Below are 18,174 nucleotides of genomic sequence, written 5' to 3'. Positions count from 1 at the left end.
GTGTTCTCCTCCGTCGTTGATGGTTAGTGTAGTATCTTCCCCCTTTTTCCTTTTTTTTTGTTCCTCTTAGTTGCTTCTGTATTTTTGATATCCCTACTCTGTTTTCCCCCAGGCACCAAGTCTTCTTTGTGTATGGATGAGGTACTACGCAAACGCTATCGGGGTAAATTGGAGTTTCGTGAGGTAGACCTGGTCGATAGTCTTCCCCCTCCTCGCTGGGCGGACCGTCTTGCACTAACCATTGCGCCTCCTGTTCCTCCAGTAAGCTCGTTGGTGATCACGGAAGATCTGTCGCATGTTCGCCCTATCTCCTCCGTTATGCCCTTGGGTGGCGCTCCCTCTTCCTCCCTGGAGGATAGTGAAGATAGCAAATAGGGCATCATTGGTGACGTCCGACGGATGTAGGCGAAGCGAAAAGCTATGCAGGCCATGGGCGGGCTGGTTACCGGCCCCCCTGCTACTAAGAGGGTTCATACTAGGCGCAACTTTTCTGCCTGCTGTGTTCGATGAGTTCTGCACCCGTGAGTTCCACCTCCACCGGTGTGGTTGTGATTCCCGATGATGACGTGCAACAGTCTGAGGGAATCGATAGGGCGACTGAACAGCCCGTTATTTCGGATTTCTCTTCCATTCCTTCTCCAACTATTCTGTTTTCTCCCTCCAAGCTTTCCCCGGCGAAAGAATTCGCCCCTCCTGGGCCGGTTATAGCTTCCAATGACAGTTGTCCTGGTGGCGGTGCCTCTGGGCCTACAGTCTTTGTGCCATATTGGAATCTTCATGATGATTCTCGTTTGTCTGTTCGTGCCAAATCTCTAGAATTCTCGCGCCATTCCTTCCCCCCAGCTGCTGTTGAGGATATGGAAGCGATGGGTAAGCCTGCCCTTGCTTCCAATGTGGCTTATGTTGCTGCACAGGCGATGTTTTATCTCGTTGCAGGTTCTCGGCGTATCCACACCCTGGGTGAGGTGGAGGCTACACATGCCACCTGTGGATCGCGTGTGGCAAGCTTGGAGCGTCGTCTGAATGAGCTTGGGGATAATATTCGCTCTTCTGAGAAGAGATGTGAATTGCTGGCCTCCGAAAAGAACATTCTTGATGAGGCTAGGTCTGCATTGGAAATCAAAGTTGATTCTCTCACACAAGCGAATGAAGGTTTAATGATCCAGATTGAAAGTCTTGAGCGTGATGCCGTCAATCGTGACAAACTTGTGTCGTCACTGCAGTCAGATGTGGATGTTGTTCGGCGAGATTTGGATTGGTTGTTGAATGTTGGCGTTGTCCGTATTGTTGATAAACTTATAGAGCATCCTGATTTTACCAATGTCATTAGCCTTATCCGTCATGCTGCGTTCATGGCTGGAGTCGAATCTGTTCAGAAGGCTTCTGGTGGCGGTGGGGGTGGGTGAGGCGGATGTTGGTGTGTCGTCTGTGGGCCCCGCGGTGAGTATATATGATGCTCTTTTGTCCTTTGCTAGTATGGACCAAGCAAGTCTGCTAGGTTTGGGGGAGGTGGGTATTGAAGACCTGCGAGAATTATGCTCCTTTGGTGGTTCGGAAGGTACGCCTGAGAGTGATGGTAAGGACCGCGGGTCTAGTGGTGGCACCGTTAGCGAAACGGTTGTGGGTGGGGAGGGCGATGGAAAAAGTGTTGGAGTGGTGGCTGTGGCGGGTGGGAATGCTTGAAAAGTTTTGAAGTAGAGGCTGTGGTGGGTGAGAAGAATGTTTGTGAGGATGATCTGGAGCCGTGAGTTTTCCCTTTTCTTGTTGGTTTAATATTTGGTATTTTGCTGTAGTGTTGGGATCTCTGAAACAATATTTTCCTTTTTCGAATGTATGTTTGGCCTGTTCTAGGCATTATCAACTTGTCTGCTTGTTTTTCTTTGCTCTTTTTTTTTGTGTGTGTGTTGTTTCTCTTGCTCGCTTTTTGCGCCTTGTTCAGGACATACATCACCTTGATGCGCCAGGTGCTTTGTTTTATCCTTGTTATCGCTGACGCCCCAAGTGCCTATATTGGACGCACTAACGTCCCCGATTGAGTTTCATATGTGATCACTCATACACTAAGTATGTAAAGATCTTGTAATTATCATTTTTAGCTGCGGGTCCTCTGAATACACTAAGTGTTTAACTCATGACGCTCAGCATGGCACTTTTAAATACGCTAAGTATTGGACTCATGTCACTTAGCATGGAATTGTAAATATATATATATATATATATATATATATATATATATATACACACACACACACTAAGTATTTAGCTCATGTCTCTTAGCATGGAATTGTAAATACACTAAGTATTGAATTCGTATTTCTTAGCATGGGATTATATATATACTAAGCATTGAACTCATGTCTCTTAGCATGGAATTTTAAATAGATTAAATACTAAACTCATGTCTCTTAGCATGAACAAACATGCTCTAAGCATTTTAGGGTACAATACGCTCAACGGGACACCCACTAGTTAGGCTATCTCCTTTTCTTCTTCCCGTGTCTTAGAAGAAATATTTCTTTAAGTTTCTAGCATTCCACGTTCTTGGAATGGGCCTTCCTTCCATCGTCTCTAGCGTGTATGCACCGTTCCTATTTGCCTCTGTGACTCTGTATGGGCCTTCCCATGTTAGACCCAACTTTCCTTGAGGTTGGGCTCGGCTTGCTTCATTCTTCCTCAAAACATATTCGCCAACTTTGAAAGCCTTCTCCTTCACCCTTTGGTTGTAATATCTTTCTGTTACTTGCTTGTACATGGCTTGGCGTACACTGGATTCTTCGCGTTTCTCCTCTAGGACATCTATATTTATCCTTAGGTCTTTCATATTGCTTTCCTCATCCTTGTTGGCTACCCTCAATGTGTTTACTGCTATTTCCGTGGGAAGCATGGTTTCGGTCCCATACGTCAAATTGAAAGGGGTTTCCTTTGTGCTCTTCCATGGCGTAGTTCTATATGACCACAAAACCATTGGTATCTCTTCTACCCAATTCCCTTTTGCTTTGCCCAACCTCTTCTTAATCCCATTGACAATGGTTCGGTTGGACACATCCGTTTGGCCGTTCGCTTGAGGATGTGCCACTGATGTGAAGTGTTGGCTTATCCCTTTGGCAGTGCACCAATCTCTGAACGGGTTCTCAGCAAATTGCAAGCCATTGTCGCTGATGAGGATCTTAGGTGTTCCGAATCTTGTCATGATGTTTTTCCATACGAATTTTATCATGTGCTCCCGGATATGCACGCCAGAGGTTCAGCTTCAATCCACTTTGTGAAGTAATCCACAGCAACTACCACGTACTTTAATTTTCCTGGCGCTTCTGGGAACGGGCCCACTATGTCTATGCCCCACTGGTAGAAAGGCCATGGACTGGGGCATAAGACTGGCATTCCCCACATTTCTTGGTTATTTCTATTGCGTCCCGTTGTATCGTCGGCCAGTATATCCCCATTCGTAACACTTTGCCCGTCAAAGCTCTCACCACTTCATGTGCACCCACTTGTCCCGAGTGTGCCTCCTGCAATATCTTTATCCCCTTGGCTTGATCAACACATTTTAACCATGGAGACGTGAAACCTTTCTTATATAGTTCTCCGTTTATTAACGTGTATGAGGGCGCCTTTATACGTATTTTCCTTGCTTCATCATGACCATCTGGAAACACTCCTCTTTGGAGGTATTCTTGGTACGGTGTCATCCATGACGGTCCAACGAGGGTTAAGATACTCACTTGCTGCTCATCTATACTCCTTTCTCTGAGTACTTCTACTAAAACTTTCTTTGATAGATGGTCAAAGCATGTGGACGCCAGCTTACTCAAAGTGTCCACCCTCTTGTTTTTGCTTCTAGGTATCTGCTTGATCGCAAACTGGCCGAACGACCTTACTAGCTGTTTCACCATCTTTACATATTTCCCCATCCTTGGGTCTCTTACCTCGAAACTACCGTTGACTTCGTAATGCTGCTAACCTCGAGTCAGTTAAGGCTGTTACAGCTTTCGCACCCATCTGTCTAGCTAAGCGTAACCCTGCAAGAAGCGCCTCGTACTCCGCTTCGTTGTTTGATGTGTGGAAGTCGAAACGGAGGGCATAGGTTACTTCCTCTCCTTTCGGGCTTGTTAAAATCAGTCCCGCCCCCGAGCCTTCCCTGCTGGATGCTCCATCCGTATACAGGGTCCATGAACCCTGCTCCGTCGGGGCCTCTTCAACTACCCACACCTTCTCCTTTGCCGGGTTCCCTACGTCTGGGATTTCCAGTAAGAAGTCGGCTAGCGCCTGCCCCTTGATACTCGTTCTTGGGCGGTAGTTTATGTCGTGTTCCCCCAACTCAATTGCCCACTTGGCCAGTCGCCCTGACGTCCCTGGCTTGAGCAAGATCTATTTAATGGGGTAGCTCGTGAGTACCATGATTTGGTGCACCTTGAAGTATCGCCTGAGTCGTCTCGCGGCATAGATGAGTGCTAATACCAATTTCTCCAGCATGGGGTAATTGAGTTCCGGTCCTTGCAAAGCTCTACTAACAAACTACACCGGCCTTTGTTCCCCCTCCCTTTCCACAGCCAATACCGAGGATATTGCTTTACTTAACGTTGAATGATACATTTGTAACGTTTCTCTAGGGATAGGGGTGGCCAACGTCGGCAGTTCGTGTAGCGCTTCCTTAATTTTCTGGAGTGCCTTTTCTGCCTGTTTGTCCACTGGAAGTTGCTTTTCTCCATGCACCCCTTTAAGGTGTGGAACAATGGCATGGCCTTGTCAGCAGAGTTCGAAATGAACCTGCTTAGTGTTGTAAGCTTCTCGTTCAGACATTGTGCATCGCGAAGAGAGTTTAGGCTTGGCGTCTCGATGAACTCGTCGACCTTGGTCGGGCTAGGTTGGACGCCCTGTCTGGTGACATAGTATCCTAGGAATTGCCCTTCTTCCACTCCAAACGTGCACTTAGCTGGGTTTAGCTTCATCTTGACAGCTTCTAGCGTCTGGAATGTTTCCTCGATGTCTTGAAGCATCCTCTCCTCATCCGGGCTTTTAATTACCATATTGTCCACGTACACCTCAATGTTCCTTCCAATCTGCTTGGCGAATATCGAATCAACCAGACGTTGATATGTTGCCCCCGCGTTCTTTAATCCGAAAGGCATCTTAGTGTAGCAAAAAGTGCCATGATCCGTATAGAAGGCAGTCTTCTCTTTGTCTTCCTTGCTCATCAATATCTGGTGGTATCCCTTATACGCATCTAGAAAGCATTTCATTTTAAATCCCTATAGCGACTCTACCTTCTGATCGATCTCCGGGAGGGGATAGCAGTCCTTAGGGCACCCCTTGTTTAGATCGGAGAAGTCTATGCACATACGCCACGATCCATCCTGCTTGCAGACCATAATGGGTTCGCGATCCATGTTGGGAATATTGCCTCCCTTAATATCCCAGCCTCCGTCAGCTTGGTCACTTCTGCATTAATCACCCTATTACGGTCTCCCCCTGGACCTTCTTCTTCTGCTTAACTTCTTTCGCTCCTGGTCTGATCATCAGTTTGTGTTCCATGACCCTCCTTTCTACTCCCACCATGTCTATAGGAGTCCATGCGAACACATGTTTGTAGCGCTTGAGCAAGTCGACCAGTGCTCTTCTCGTGTGATCTGGGAGGTCGCATCCAACATTGATCAGCTGATCAGGGTGGTTTTCATTGATTATCTCCTTCCCCTTTATGGTATTGCCCCTGGGTCTTTTGCACCCTTTGGTTTTTTCTGCTGGCTTCATGACTGTATAGCACTGCAACTCTTTGGGTGGAGTGGCTAGTATCATGGCTTCGGCTTTCGGTGTGTCAAATTTCAGGATTCCATGCATGGTTGATGGTACTGCTCCTAACTTCAAGATGGTTGTTCTTCCTAGGATGATGTTGTGCTCTGCTGTGTGTCGAATGACCACGAAGTCTATCAGGCCAGTTTTCTTTCTCTATTTGTCATGGCTGGTGGTTTTCAGGGGAAGGTGGATTATGCCTAGCGGCCACACGCTATGGCCGGTGAATCCCACCAGCCTACCAGTCGTAGGTCGCAAGTTATCTTTCCAGCGATTAGGGAGGAGTCGGAAACAGTGCTCATAGATGATGTCTGCTGAACTTCCGGTGTCAATATAGACCTGGTGGATAGTCACGTCTCTGATAGATGCTTGTATTATCAACGGGTTGTCACATCTCCAACCAGCCGACCTGGGATCCTGAATGGAGAACGTGAGCGCGCGTGCTGAAGGTTTAACGGTTGTCTGTTCTCCTCGTTGTTCATCCCTACTTCTCTTGCTGCGTATCATGAATATCTCCCCAGGCTGAACCCCTCACGGGATGGGCCCTTGGCATTCTCGGCGTCAAACTTGGCGCGTAGACTCCGTGCCACCTCCACCGGATCTCCTTTGAGTTGTTTCTCCTCCATCTCCCTTTTTAGCACCGAACAGTTAACCGTATCATGCGTCTTACTTTTGTTGTATTCACAGTACCGACTCTTGGGTGACTTGGCCGGTTGCTGTTTCCCAGACACTGTGTACACTTCCGGGCGACGACCCCATTTGTCGTCTCTGGCGAATGGTCGTAAACGCGCTGGCGGTCTTCTTGCTTGACTATAATGTCTTCCACCTCCTCGGAAGTCCGTATGACTCGGCTGGTGATGCTTGGTGGTCGTCATGGCATTCAAGTAAGCTTGCTTAGCTGCTTCGCCGTCCTCCTGTCGTAGATATCGTTCTACTCATTCCTTCAACTCGGCTCGTGTTAAGGGCTTATTTCCCATGAGTTTTTGCGACAAAGGTCCTGGCAGGAGTCCCCACGCGAAGGCTCCGGCTATAAGACCTTTGTCATGCCCTGGTACATCTAGCGTGGCGTTTGTGAATCTTGTAAAGTATTCTTGTACAGATTCCCCCTTTTTTGTTTACATCCAATAATGGAGTGAGAGTCCCCCTTGTATTTGCGTAGCTGCATGAAGTTGGTGAGGAAAAGACACTTGAGCTGAGTGAAGTTTGAAATACTGCCTGGCTGTAGTGTCTTGAACCACATGTCAGCGTTGCCCTCGAGTGTTGTTGGGAAGTACGTGCACCAGAACTTCTCGTTGAGTTTTAGCGACGTCATCATCCATTCGTATGTGTCGATGTGACTGTCCGGGTCGGTTGTTCCATTGTACGTTTTGAGTGTTAGGAGTTTTGCGGTATTTAGTATCTCGTAATCCAACAGCTCTTTAACGAACGGAGACGTTATGCTTTGGGAAAAACCATCCTGGCCTGGGATGGTCGACGTCCCTTGCTGGTACTGGGAGTTCGTACCATGCGGTGGTGGTGTAAAGTAGCCCAGACTTGGTCCATAAAAGGGGTATGGTTGGAATGGCAACTGAAAAGGATAACTAGTGGAGAAAGTGGGTACGGACGCAGCGGGGTTGATTGTTACCGGTTATTGCAAGTTGTTGTTGGTGGATATAGTGGGTCCTGACCACGTACAGGTCGCCGGGTAGACGGGTGGTGGGTTGTTCATCATGGTTTGAGCCAGTGACGGCAATTGGGTTGTGGAACTCTGCCTACTCGTCGCCTGAAGTGATGAAGGTGTTGCGAATGGCGACGGGAAACTGGAAATGTAACACGACGGGGGTGTTGTCGAGTAAATTGCTCGTGTCTGTTGCAACGACTGTGCGAAGAACGGTGGTATCTGAAGCTGTGTAGATGGGAGTAACTCCACCGGAGTTGCTTCTTGCTGAGGAAAAGGAAATTGTGAAGCATCTCCGACGATTATTGTAGAACTTCCTTCACCTAAAACGACCCTGTTGGCCAGTGCAGGTGGTGGCGTTTCGTCCAGCGTCGTCATGGGACGTATGGGACTAGCTAGCTGTCCGTCTTTACCGCTGGACGCCATTGATGCTCATTTTCGTGATTTTCATTTGCGTTCTTCGTCTCACGAACGGATGGCGCCAAATGATGGAACCTCGTTCCCCATTTGACCTCGCTTGTGCTTCGGTTAGGTTCTTCCTGAATGCTTGAGTGATACTGCAAGATCATAGAGAACAAAGGTCGTCAGCTGCTTTCCGGGAGGAGCTCCCGGAAGAACGCTCCGACGGTCAAATTAGAGGATGATTTAGGGTTTGTGTATGTATTTTCTAGAATCGCCAGAGAACTTACCTCGCTAGCCTAAGGATGCATCCTTTTATACCTAGCGCCCCTGTCTGGTCCGTACCAGACAGGATCGCTTTTCTGAGGAGACAGGGTCTGAGGCGCTGATTGGAGGGTCATGCGCCTTCCACTGCTAGAGCGCCCTCATTGACTCTGACGGTAATGCTCTGATCCCACTGTTTTTCTCCTGACCGTATCTTTTGCCTTGGAGCACGGAGCGTCACTTTGGCAGGCGCGAGCCTTCCGCCCAGGCATTCTGCCCCCGGGGGCGCCAGCGGGCGCTAAGCCTGCTGGGCTGAGCCTGGCTGGTGTGCCCGACTTTAGGGCTTGGACGCGACCATGTTGTGCTACCCTAGGCACACCATCAATCATCGGTATCTTTCAACCGGTAATCGACATCGGTATCTTTCAACCGGAAACTGGGGACTATTCCACCCCTACCACTAGCATATAGTAGTAGGTATAAGCACACATTCAGACATATCCAGGTACAGACCTACCCTTTGGTCCTACGAACCACTATCAGGGAATCTATCCCTATCATGCAACATATCATGAAGATATAACACATAACCAAACGCATACCAAACCAAGATAAATTATCACAAAGACAATTATCTTCTAAATACTCCTCAATGATGGGCCGGCATTGTGGCCTTAGACCCATCCCTACTGGAAGGTAACTCACCTCGTATCTGCTGAACTGTGCAGGAATCCTCTGACTGCTGCCGCGGCTGCTCCAGAAGTTCTCCGGCTAAAATTCCCACAAAACACTTAGTCAGAAACTGACATCTACCCTTAGGGTAAAATGACCATTTTACCCCTTGACCAAGTCAAAGTCAAAGTCAACTTCCAGTTGACCTGACTCGCCGAGTTGAGTCGTCAACTCGTCGAGTCCCTATCCTTTCATCAGACCTCATACTCGTCTCTACTCGTCGAGTTAGGCGATGACTCGACGAGTTTTCCTTCTAAATGAACACCGACTGAATCCACATCCGACTCGCCGAGTTGTATGAACAACTCGTCGAGTTCGTCATCGACTGATACTCATGTCCTGACTTGACTCGCCGAGTTGTATGAACAACTCGTCGAGTTACTCTTCATCCTATGAACACGTTTTGTCCTCGACTTGCCGAGTTGATGAACAACTCGCCGAGTTCCATGAAGATTGTCTTGGACTCGCCGAGTCCGTTCATGCACTCACCGAGTACCATGAATTCCCAGAACACTTTGCTTAGTCCAGAACAATGGGTCACTCCCCGGGACTCCTAAAAACCCTTCCACATTCAACTGGTCCTTACGACCCTCACTGATATGGGACCAAAACCCTTGGACTCGCCGAGTCCAGAAATGGACTCACCTAGTCTAACACATTCCTTACTAAGAACTTCGATTTCTGATGTACAACACTTAACCAAATGATAGATCCATGCCCCTAAACTCGATCTAGCATGTAAAGTTACAAACTTTACGTGCATGCATGGGACATTAGAGCTTAAAAGGCTCTAGAATGGTTCTTTTGTTGCATGGGGCCTTCCTTGGTGTAGAAGCAACCTAGATCTGACTTGTGGCTCATAAAATAACATACTACAGAAGCCCAAACCCCCAAACATGTTTGCAAACATGGTTGGCCACCAAAAATGGCTTATAAAAGCCCTAAATCACCCCAAAGAGGGATCTAACAAAAGAATGAGCAAGGTTCAGACTTTATACCTTCCAAAGATTGCAATGATGAACCAAACTCGAATCCTTCAGTCCCTTCTTGATCCTTCTATGCTCTTCCTTCTTCCTTGAGACCAAAACTCACAAGAATCACTCAAAAAGCCTTAGATCTTCACAAAAACGGCTAGGGTTTGCTATGAGGAGTGTTTGGGAGCATAAAGGGAAAATGAGGCTGCATAAGGTCGTTTAAATGGGGTGCAAACCCCTAGATTAGGGTTTTTGTCCAAACAGTGGCTACTCGCCGAGTCTGGGACTCAACTCGCCGAGTCCACAACTTAAACCCCGCGCCTCATCCCGCTTCTACTCGGCGAGTCAGTCCTTCGACTCGCCGAGTCCAAGGCCAAAAATGAAAAAATAAGGAAGATTTAATAACAGAACACATACCAAGAACCAAGTACTATAGGACAAGTACCCGACAACACTCTCACTGGCCCGTAAATCATAAGAGAGACAACCAAGAAGATTGTACAAATTCGGGAACAACTAAAGTGTAACAGCCCGGAATTTCAGGTATTTCTCTAAATTATTTTTGGGGCACATTTAGGAGGGGACTCGGCGAGTTGGTGCATGACTCGCCGAGTAGGGCCATGGTCTTGGTCGCAGACGCGCGACTGGACTCGACGAGTCCAATAAGGGACTCGGCGAGTCGACGCTATTTCAGCTGAACCCTAGCCGTTTTGATTCTGGATCGTATATAATGGCTTTAGGGCCGTCATGTCTCGTCTTTTGGCTGATTGAAGGTAACCTAAACGGCTGTGGGCATCTGGAGCAAGGGTGAAGGCTAGTGGAAGCTTAAAGTGGTTGTTAGGCAAGGAGAGGCAAGGTGGTGATCAAAGGAGGATCAAGGGGTTGAGCTCTGGAGGTTTGGAGACACAAGGAACACGTTTCCAGGTAATTTTCGGATTGAAATCTGTAGCTCTTATGTTGTATGCGGATTTAGGGTTTAGGAAACCCATTTAAGGGATTGTTGGATTGTAGTGATGTTATAAGTGTTTAAAAACCCCGGTATTAGTATATGTGAAAGTCCAGGAAGCCCCATATCTATATATTTCGAAATCATGCGAAATACAGGAGGCAGCGGATTGGCTGCATGGCGAGGACTCGCCGAGTCCAATGATCAGACTCGGCGAGTAGCTTGAAGATTCACTAGGACTCGCCGAGTTGTTCTTCAGACTCGGCGAGTAGCTTGAAGACCTATTGAAACTCGTCAAGTTGTTCTTCAGACTCGGCGAGTAGCTTGAAGATCTACAGGAACTCGTCGAGTCGTTCTTCAGACTCGGCGAGTAGTGTCAGGGTGTCTATACTCGTCGAGTTACCCTTTAGACTCGACGAGTCCGGTCAAGGTTGACCGTTGACCTGTATATAACTTAGTAGGGTCAGTTGTCTTGTTTGATAAGATCATTAATAAAGGTATGTGGTATTATAGGGAATCTGCGGATTAGCGGATCGAGTGCGAGTAGCTCGAAGGGTTTATAGCTTGCATACTACGAGGTGAGTCTTCTCACTATACTTCACCCGGAAGGGTTTGACTGTGAGACCGGAAGGTCGTATGTGTTATATTATGCTATGTCTAGAGAGGTAGATGCTTTATATGTGATGTATGCTTTATATGTGATGTATGCTTATATGTGATGTATGCTTATACGGGCCGGAAGGCGAGACTTTACGTGACAGGAAGAACGGTATGATGTATGACTTATGTGTTATGTGTGTTATATTATATGTGTTATGCTTTATACTATTATGGGCCGGAAGGCAAGATACTATGGGCCGGAAGGCAATCTATACGGGCCGGAAGGCGATTATATTACGGGCCGGAAGGCAATGTTATGTGGACCGGAAGGTCCGGGCCGGAAGGCGTATGTGGGTAAGTCGTATACTGGGGAACTCACTAAGCATTTATGCTTACTAGTTGTGTTTGTGTTTTTCAGGTACTAGTGATGACCGTGGGAAGGCGCCGGCGTGACGCGTACACACTGCCACTGTTGAAGATCCTGGAGATTTATTATTTATAATTTTTGAAATAAACTTGGAATAAACCCTTTTGTCGAATAATGATGTTTTGTTTTAAATGAAAAATTTATTTGAAAATATGAGATGTTACAATTGGTATCAGAGCCTTGGTTTGAGGGATTCGGGTGTACTTTTGGGTGCAACTGAACTCAGACCGGGGATTTGAGGAAAAATCTTTTTTTTAAATAATAAGGACACAACATTTTATAAATGATAAAGCGGTAAAACAAGGATGGAACGGTGTGTACGTGCAGCCAGCGTCTGAACGGTAAAGATCCCCAGAATACCTTATAATGTTATGTTATGCACTGAATTATGAATTGTTATGCATGCTAGAAGACTAGGCATTCATGATAGGAATAGAATTGCCTGTTTTGTGATGCCTTAGTCTAGGAAGATTGCTTATATGAGATATTTGGTAGCGTGCAAGTAATTAGTGCATACTAGAAGTAGAGTACTCGTTATTCGGGATTTGGGGAGGAAGATTTGGGACGAATACTGATACGGTGTGGTCGGTAGTATTGGGCCCGTACTATCGAAGGCACCGGATCAGTAGAAGACTCAAATAAGAATCCCTGGAAATCGGAGACTGGGTAGGGCGCGTATCGAGTACAATTGTACTTGGTGGAGTCTCTGATGATTTTATGTTGTATTTCAGAGACATCATGGTTATCACACGCAATGGGGCGAGTTCGAGCGGTGCGAGTGATGAGGAGATTCGTCAGATTATTCAGGAAGAGGTAGCTGCGGCGGTCCGGGCGGAGATCCCGGAGATGTTTGGGTCTATTAAGACCACGTTGATGGAGGAGTTTGAGGAGCGGTGCGCCGCAATTTCTGAAGCTGCAGTTGCTGCCGCTACCGCAACGGTGGCTGCTGCCAGGCCGCAAGGGGGTGATTCATCACTATTCAGGGAATTCAGCAACACGAAACCCCCTGAATTTGATGGGACGCAGGATCCGATTGCAGCTATGAGGTGGATCGCCGACATCGAGGGGTGCTTCTATACTTGCTCATGCCCGGAGCACCTGAGGGTACGGTTCGCCTTGAACCAGCTCCGTCTGGGAGCGAAGGATTGGTGGAAGTTCGTGACGGCGAACTTCACTCAGGCAGAGATTACGGCGGTGACCTGGGAGAGGTTTACGGAGATGTTCAGGGATGAGTACGTTCCCCCGGTAGAGAGGGAGCGATTGATTCAGGAGTTCTTGACCTTTAAGCAGGGTACTGATTCCGTGGCAGTGATCACACGGAAGTTTCATGAGAGGGCAATGTTCTGCCCCGAGCTGGTATCTACGGAGCAGTCGCGGATGAGCCGCTATTTGGGTGTTTTGAAGAGGGAGATCCGGGAGTTTGTGTCAAACTCCACCTATCGTACTTTCACTGAGCTTCAGGCGAACGCCAGGAAGCGTGAGATCGAGTTAGAGACTCAAGTGAGGGAGGAGGCTGAGTCTCGGCAGGTGGATCGACGTCCGGCCCAGTCTCAGCCGGCAGCCAAGCGGACTAAGTTCGCTGATTCGAGGAGGGGAGGTTCGAAGGGTCGCACTTGCGCGAAGTGCGGCAAGAGTCACGAGGGGGCGTGTCGAGCTGGTGGTTGCTACAAGTGTGGCAAAGAGGGACATATTGCCAGGGATTGCCCTAAGGGGTTCATGGTTTGCTTTCACTGCAACCAGACAGGCCATCGGAAGGCCGAGTGCCCGCAACTTCGTCAGGGAGCTGCATCTACTACTCGGACTACTGAGACCCGACCGGTGAAGGTCGAGGCCCCGAGGGCTCGCGGGAGAGCCTTTCAGCTGACTGCGGAGGAGGTCCGCGCTGCGCCCGATGTTGTGGCAGGTATGTTATCTTTCATGTATTTAATTAAAGGTCGAAATGTTATGCTTATGTTAATGTATGTGTAGGTACTTTCCTTGTGAACTCTATGCCTGCTCTAGTATTATTTGATTCGGGTGCGAGTAGATCGTTTGTATCGTTAGCTTTTAGTCAGCACATCGGCATTAGTCGTGAGCCGTTAAGTCGGCCTTTGAGTGTTTCCATTGCGGCTGAGAGGGTGATTTGTGCTACGGAGGTTCTTCGGGGATGTGTGCTAGAGATCTTCGGGGTCGCGTTTCCGATTGACCTAATTCCTATTGCGATGGGTGATGTCTGTGTCATCGTAGGCATGGACTGGTTGAGCCGATTCAGCGCTGTCATCGACTGCGAGCGTCAGTTGGTGACTATACGAGACCCTAGTGGGGGAGTCCTTACGGTGTACGGCGAGGGTACCCGTTCGAGATCAGCTTTTTTTTCGGCCGCTAGGGCGAGGCAATGCCTACAGCGGGGATGTAACGGCTTTGTGGCATATGTGATGGATACGCGGGAGAGTTCCAAGAGACCGAAGACATTGGAGGAGGTTCCAGTGGTGCGCGAGTTTCCAGATGTTTTTCCCGAGGATTTGCCGGGAATACCTCCTGCGAGACAAGTGGAGTTCGGTATCGATCTAGTTCCAGGGGCTGCGCCTATTGCGAAGGTGCCTTATCGTCTTGCACCTCCAGAGATGCAAGAATTGTCCTCGCAACTTCAAGAGTTGTTGGGGAAGGGATTTATTCGGCCGAGTAGCTCGCCGTGGGGAGCACCGATTCTGTTCGTCAAAAAGAAGGATGGTTCACACCGGATGTGTATCGATTACCGGGAGCTGAACAAGGTGACAGTTAAGAACCGCTATCCGTTACCGAGGATCGATGATTTATTTGATCAGTTGCAAGGGGCATCTTGGTTTTCCAAGATTGATTTGAGATCAGGGTACCATCAGGTGAGAGTGCGGGATGAGGACGTCCAGAAGACAGCCTTTAGGACGCGGTATGGGCATTACGAGTTCGTGGTGATGCCTTTTGGGCTCACCAATGCCCCAGCAGTGTTCATGGATCTCATGAACAGGGTATGTAGGCCGATGCTGGATCGGTCTGTGATTGTGTTCATCGACGACATTCTGGTGTATTCGCGGTCTAGGGAGCAGCATGAGGGACATTTGAGGGAGGTCCTTGAGGTACTGAGGTCGGAGAAGCTATATGCAAAATTCTCCAAATGCGACTTCTGGTTACGGGAAGTTCAATTTCTGGGGCACGTTGTAAATCAGACAGGGATATTGGTCGATCCGGCCAAGGTGGAAGCGGTAATGAGATGGGAGGCACCGAAGTCACCTTCGGAAATCAGGAGTTTCCTTGGGTTGGCAGGGTACTATCGAAGGTTCATTAGGGACTTCTCCAAGATCGCGGTGCCACTTACCAAATTGACCCGAAAGGGTGTTACATTTTCATGGGGACCCGAGCAGCAGACTTCCTTCGAGACACTTCGTCAGAGACTGTGCGAAGCACCAGTACTGGCTCTTCTGGAAGGGATGGAGGACTTTGTCGTATATTGCGACGCATCGATTTCGGGACTGGGTGCGGTGTTGATGCAGAGGGGCCATGTGATAGCCTATGCATCGAGGCAGCTGAAGCCTCACGAAGCAAGATACCCCACGCATGACTTAGAGTTGGGGGCAGTAGTGTTCGCCCTCAAAATTTGGCGTCACTACCTGTACGGGGTTCGTTACACCATATACACGGACCATAAGAGTTTGAAGTATTTGATGGATCAGCCCAACCTAAACATGCGTCAGAGGAGATGGTTAGACGTGGTTAAGGATTATGACTGTGAGATCCTATACCACCCAGGCAAGGCTAATGTGGTAGCCGATGCATTGAGTCGTAGGGCGGAGGGTACGCCATTGCGGGACGTATGTTTGAGATTGACGGTGATGACTCCGGTGTTAGATGCTATTCGTGGGGCACAGGCCGAGGTTGTGAAGTCTGGGATGCAGAAACAGGAGCGGGTCGTCGGGTTGATTTCAGAGTTTGTTACGGATGGGCGGGAACTTCTGACATTTCGGGGTCGGATCTGGGTGCCATTTGTGGGAGGTACGCGTGTTACTTTGATGGAGGAGGCACATAGATCGAAATTCTCGATCCATCCCGGTGCCACGAAAATGTATCTGGATTTGAAAAAGGAGTACTGGTGGCCTTGCATGAAGAGAGACGTTGCCTGGTTCGTTGAGAGGTGTTTGACCTGCCGTAAAGTTAAGGCCGAGCACCAGAGACCGCACGGTAAGTTGCAACCTTTGGAGATTCCTGAGTGGAAGTGGGACCAGATCACGATGGATTTCATCACCAAATTGCCGAAAACTGCCAGGGGAGTCGATGCGATTTGGGTGATTGTGGATAGGCTAACAAAGAGTGCACACTTCCTTGCCATTAGTGAAAGTTCATCAGCAGAGAAGTTGGCAGAGTTGTACGTGAGAGAGATAGTATCTCGGCATGGGGTGCCGACCTCGATTGTTTCGGATCGCGATGTACGTTTCACTTCCAGGTTTTGGAAGAAATTTCATGAGGAGTTGGGTACTAAGCTGCATTTTAGTACCGCGTACCATCCCCAGACCGACGGTCAGAGCGAGCGGACAATTCAGACATTGGAAGACATGCTTAGAGCGTGTGTGTTAGACTTTGGGGGTAGCTGGGATGCGTATCTGCCGTTGGCTGAGTTTTCCTACAACAACAGCCATCATTCGAGCATTGGTATGCCACCTTTTGAGTTGTTGTATGGTAGGAGGTGTCGGACTCCCATTTGCTGGGGAGAAGTGGGACAGAGAGTGATGGGTAGTACAGAGATTGTACTTCAGACGACCGAACAGATTCAGCGAGTGAGGCAGAGGTTATTGACCGCCCAGAGCCGACAAAAGAGTTATGCGGATAGACGCCGGTCCGAGCTCGAATTCCAGGTCGGCGACTTCGTTCTCCTAAAAGTTTCTCCTTGGAAAGGGGTGATCCGGTTCAGGAAGAGGGGTAAATTGGGGCCCCGGTTCATAGGTCCATTTCGGGTAATTGCAAGGGTAGGTCGGGTAGCTTATCGGTTGGAATTGCCAGCGGAGCTGAATCAGATTCACAATACCTTCCACGTGTCGCAGCTGAGGAAGTGTATAGCCGATGAGGCAGCTGTGGTTCCGTTAGAAGATATTCAGGTAGATGCGAGCCTGAATTACGCCGAGAGACCAGTAGCTATCAGGGATCGGAAGATCAAGGTTCTACGGAACAAGGAGATACCTCTGGTGTTGGTTCAGTGGCAACATCGGAAAGGATCAGAGATGACTTGGGAGCCGGAAAGAGAAATGCGGGAGCAACATCCGGAATTATTCGCAGAATGAGACTTCGAGGGCGAAGTCTAGTTCTAGTGGGGGAGAGTTGTAACAGCCCGGAATTTCAGGTATTTCTCTAAATTATTTTTGGGGCACATTTAGGAGGGGACTCGGCGAGTTGGTGCATGACTCGCCGAGTAGGGCCATGGTCTTGGTCGCAGACGCGCGACTGGACTCGACGAGTCCAATAAGGGACTCGGCGAGTCGACGCTGTTTCAGCTGAACCCTAGCCGTTTTGATTCTGGATCGTATATAATGGCTTTAGGGCCGTCATGTCTCGTCTTTTGGCTGATTGAAGGTAACCTAAACGGCTGTGGGCATCTGGAGCAAGGGTGAAGGCTAGTGGAAGCTTAAAGTGGTTGTTAGGCAAGGAAAGGCAAGGTGGTGATCAAAGGAGGATCAAGGGGTTGAGCTCTGGAGGTTTGGAGACACAAGGAACACGTTTCCAGGTAATTTTCGGATTGAAATCTGTAGCTCTTATGTTGTATGCGGATTTAGGGTTTAGGAAACCCATTTAAGGGATTGTTGGATTGTAGTGATGTTATAAGTGTTTAAAAACCCCGGTATTAGTATATGTGAAAGTCCAGGAAGCCCCATATCTATATATTTCGAAATCATGCGAAATACAGGAGGCAGCGGATTGGCTGCATGGCGAGGACTCGCCGAGTCCAATGATCAGACTCGGCGAGTAGCTTGAAGATTCACTAGGACTCGCCGAGTTGTTCTTCAGACTCGGCGAGTAGCTTGAAGACCTATTGAAACTCGTCGAGTTGTTCTTCAGACTCGGCGAGTAGCTTGAAGATCTACAGGAACTCGTCGAGTCGTTCTTCAGACTCGGCGAGTAGTGTCAGGGTGTCTATACTCGTCGAGTTACCCTTTAGACTCGACGAGTCCGGTCAAGGTTGACCGTTGACCTGTATATAACTTAGTAGGGTCAGTTGTCTTGTTTGATAAGATCATTAATAAAGGTATGTGGTATTATAGGGAATCTGCGGATTAGCGGATCGAGTGCGAGTAGCTCGAAGGGTTTATAGCTTGCATACTACGAGGTGAGTCTTCTCACTATACTTCACCCGGAAGGGTTTGACTGTGAGACCGGAAGGTCGTATGTG

General features: G+C 48.5%; 1 protein-coding gene across 1 annotated transcript; it reads right to left on the bottom strand.

Moving 5' to 3' along the window:
- Window positions 1-3,933: 3,933 nt before the first annotated feature.
- On the bottom strand, window positions 3,934-5,240 carry LOC111893943 (uncharacterized). Its single transcript, XM_023890020.1, has 2 exons — window positions 4,851-5,240; window positions 3,934-4,368 (listed from the first exon to the last, which is right to left on the bottom strand). Exons 1-2 carry the CDS (start codon window positions 5,238-5,240, stop codon window positions 3,934-3,936), a joined length of 825 nt encoding a protein of 274 aa, XP_023745788.1.
- Window positions 5,241-18,174: the final 12,934 nt, after the last annotated feature.

This window comes from Lactuca sativa, chromosome 7 (genome assembly GCF_002870075.4).
Source record: "Lactuca sativa cultivar Salinas chromosome 7, Lsat_Salinas_v11, whole genome shotgun sequence".
Classification (NCBI taxonomy): Eukaryota; Viridiplantae; Streptophyta; class Magnoliopsida; order Asterales; family Asteraceae; genus Lactuca; species Lactuca sativa.
This window is presented reverse-complemented; position numbering and strand designations above follow the sequence as displayed.

What these genes read in the sequence shown, in the direction of transcription:
- LOC111893943 (XM_023890020.1), bottom strand. Translation starts at nt 5,240, where the DNA reads ATGAAATGCTTTCTAGATGCGTATAAGGGATACCACCAGATATTGATG. An exon ending in TCCAACCTAGCCCGACCAAG is followed by an intron (nt 4,369 to 4,850) that starts GTCGACGAGTTC and finishes CCCATTAAATAG; the next exon opens with ATCTTGCTCAAGCCAGGGAC.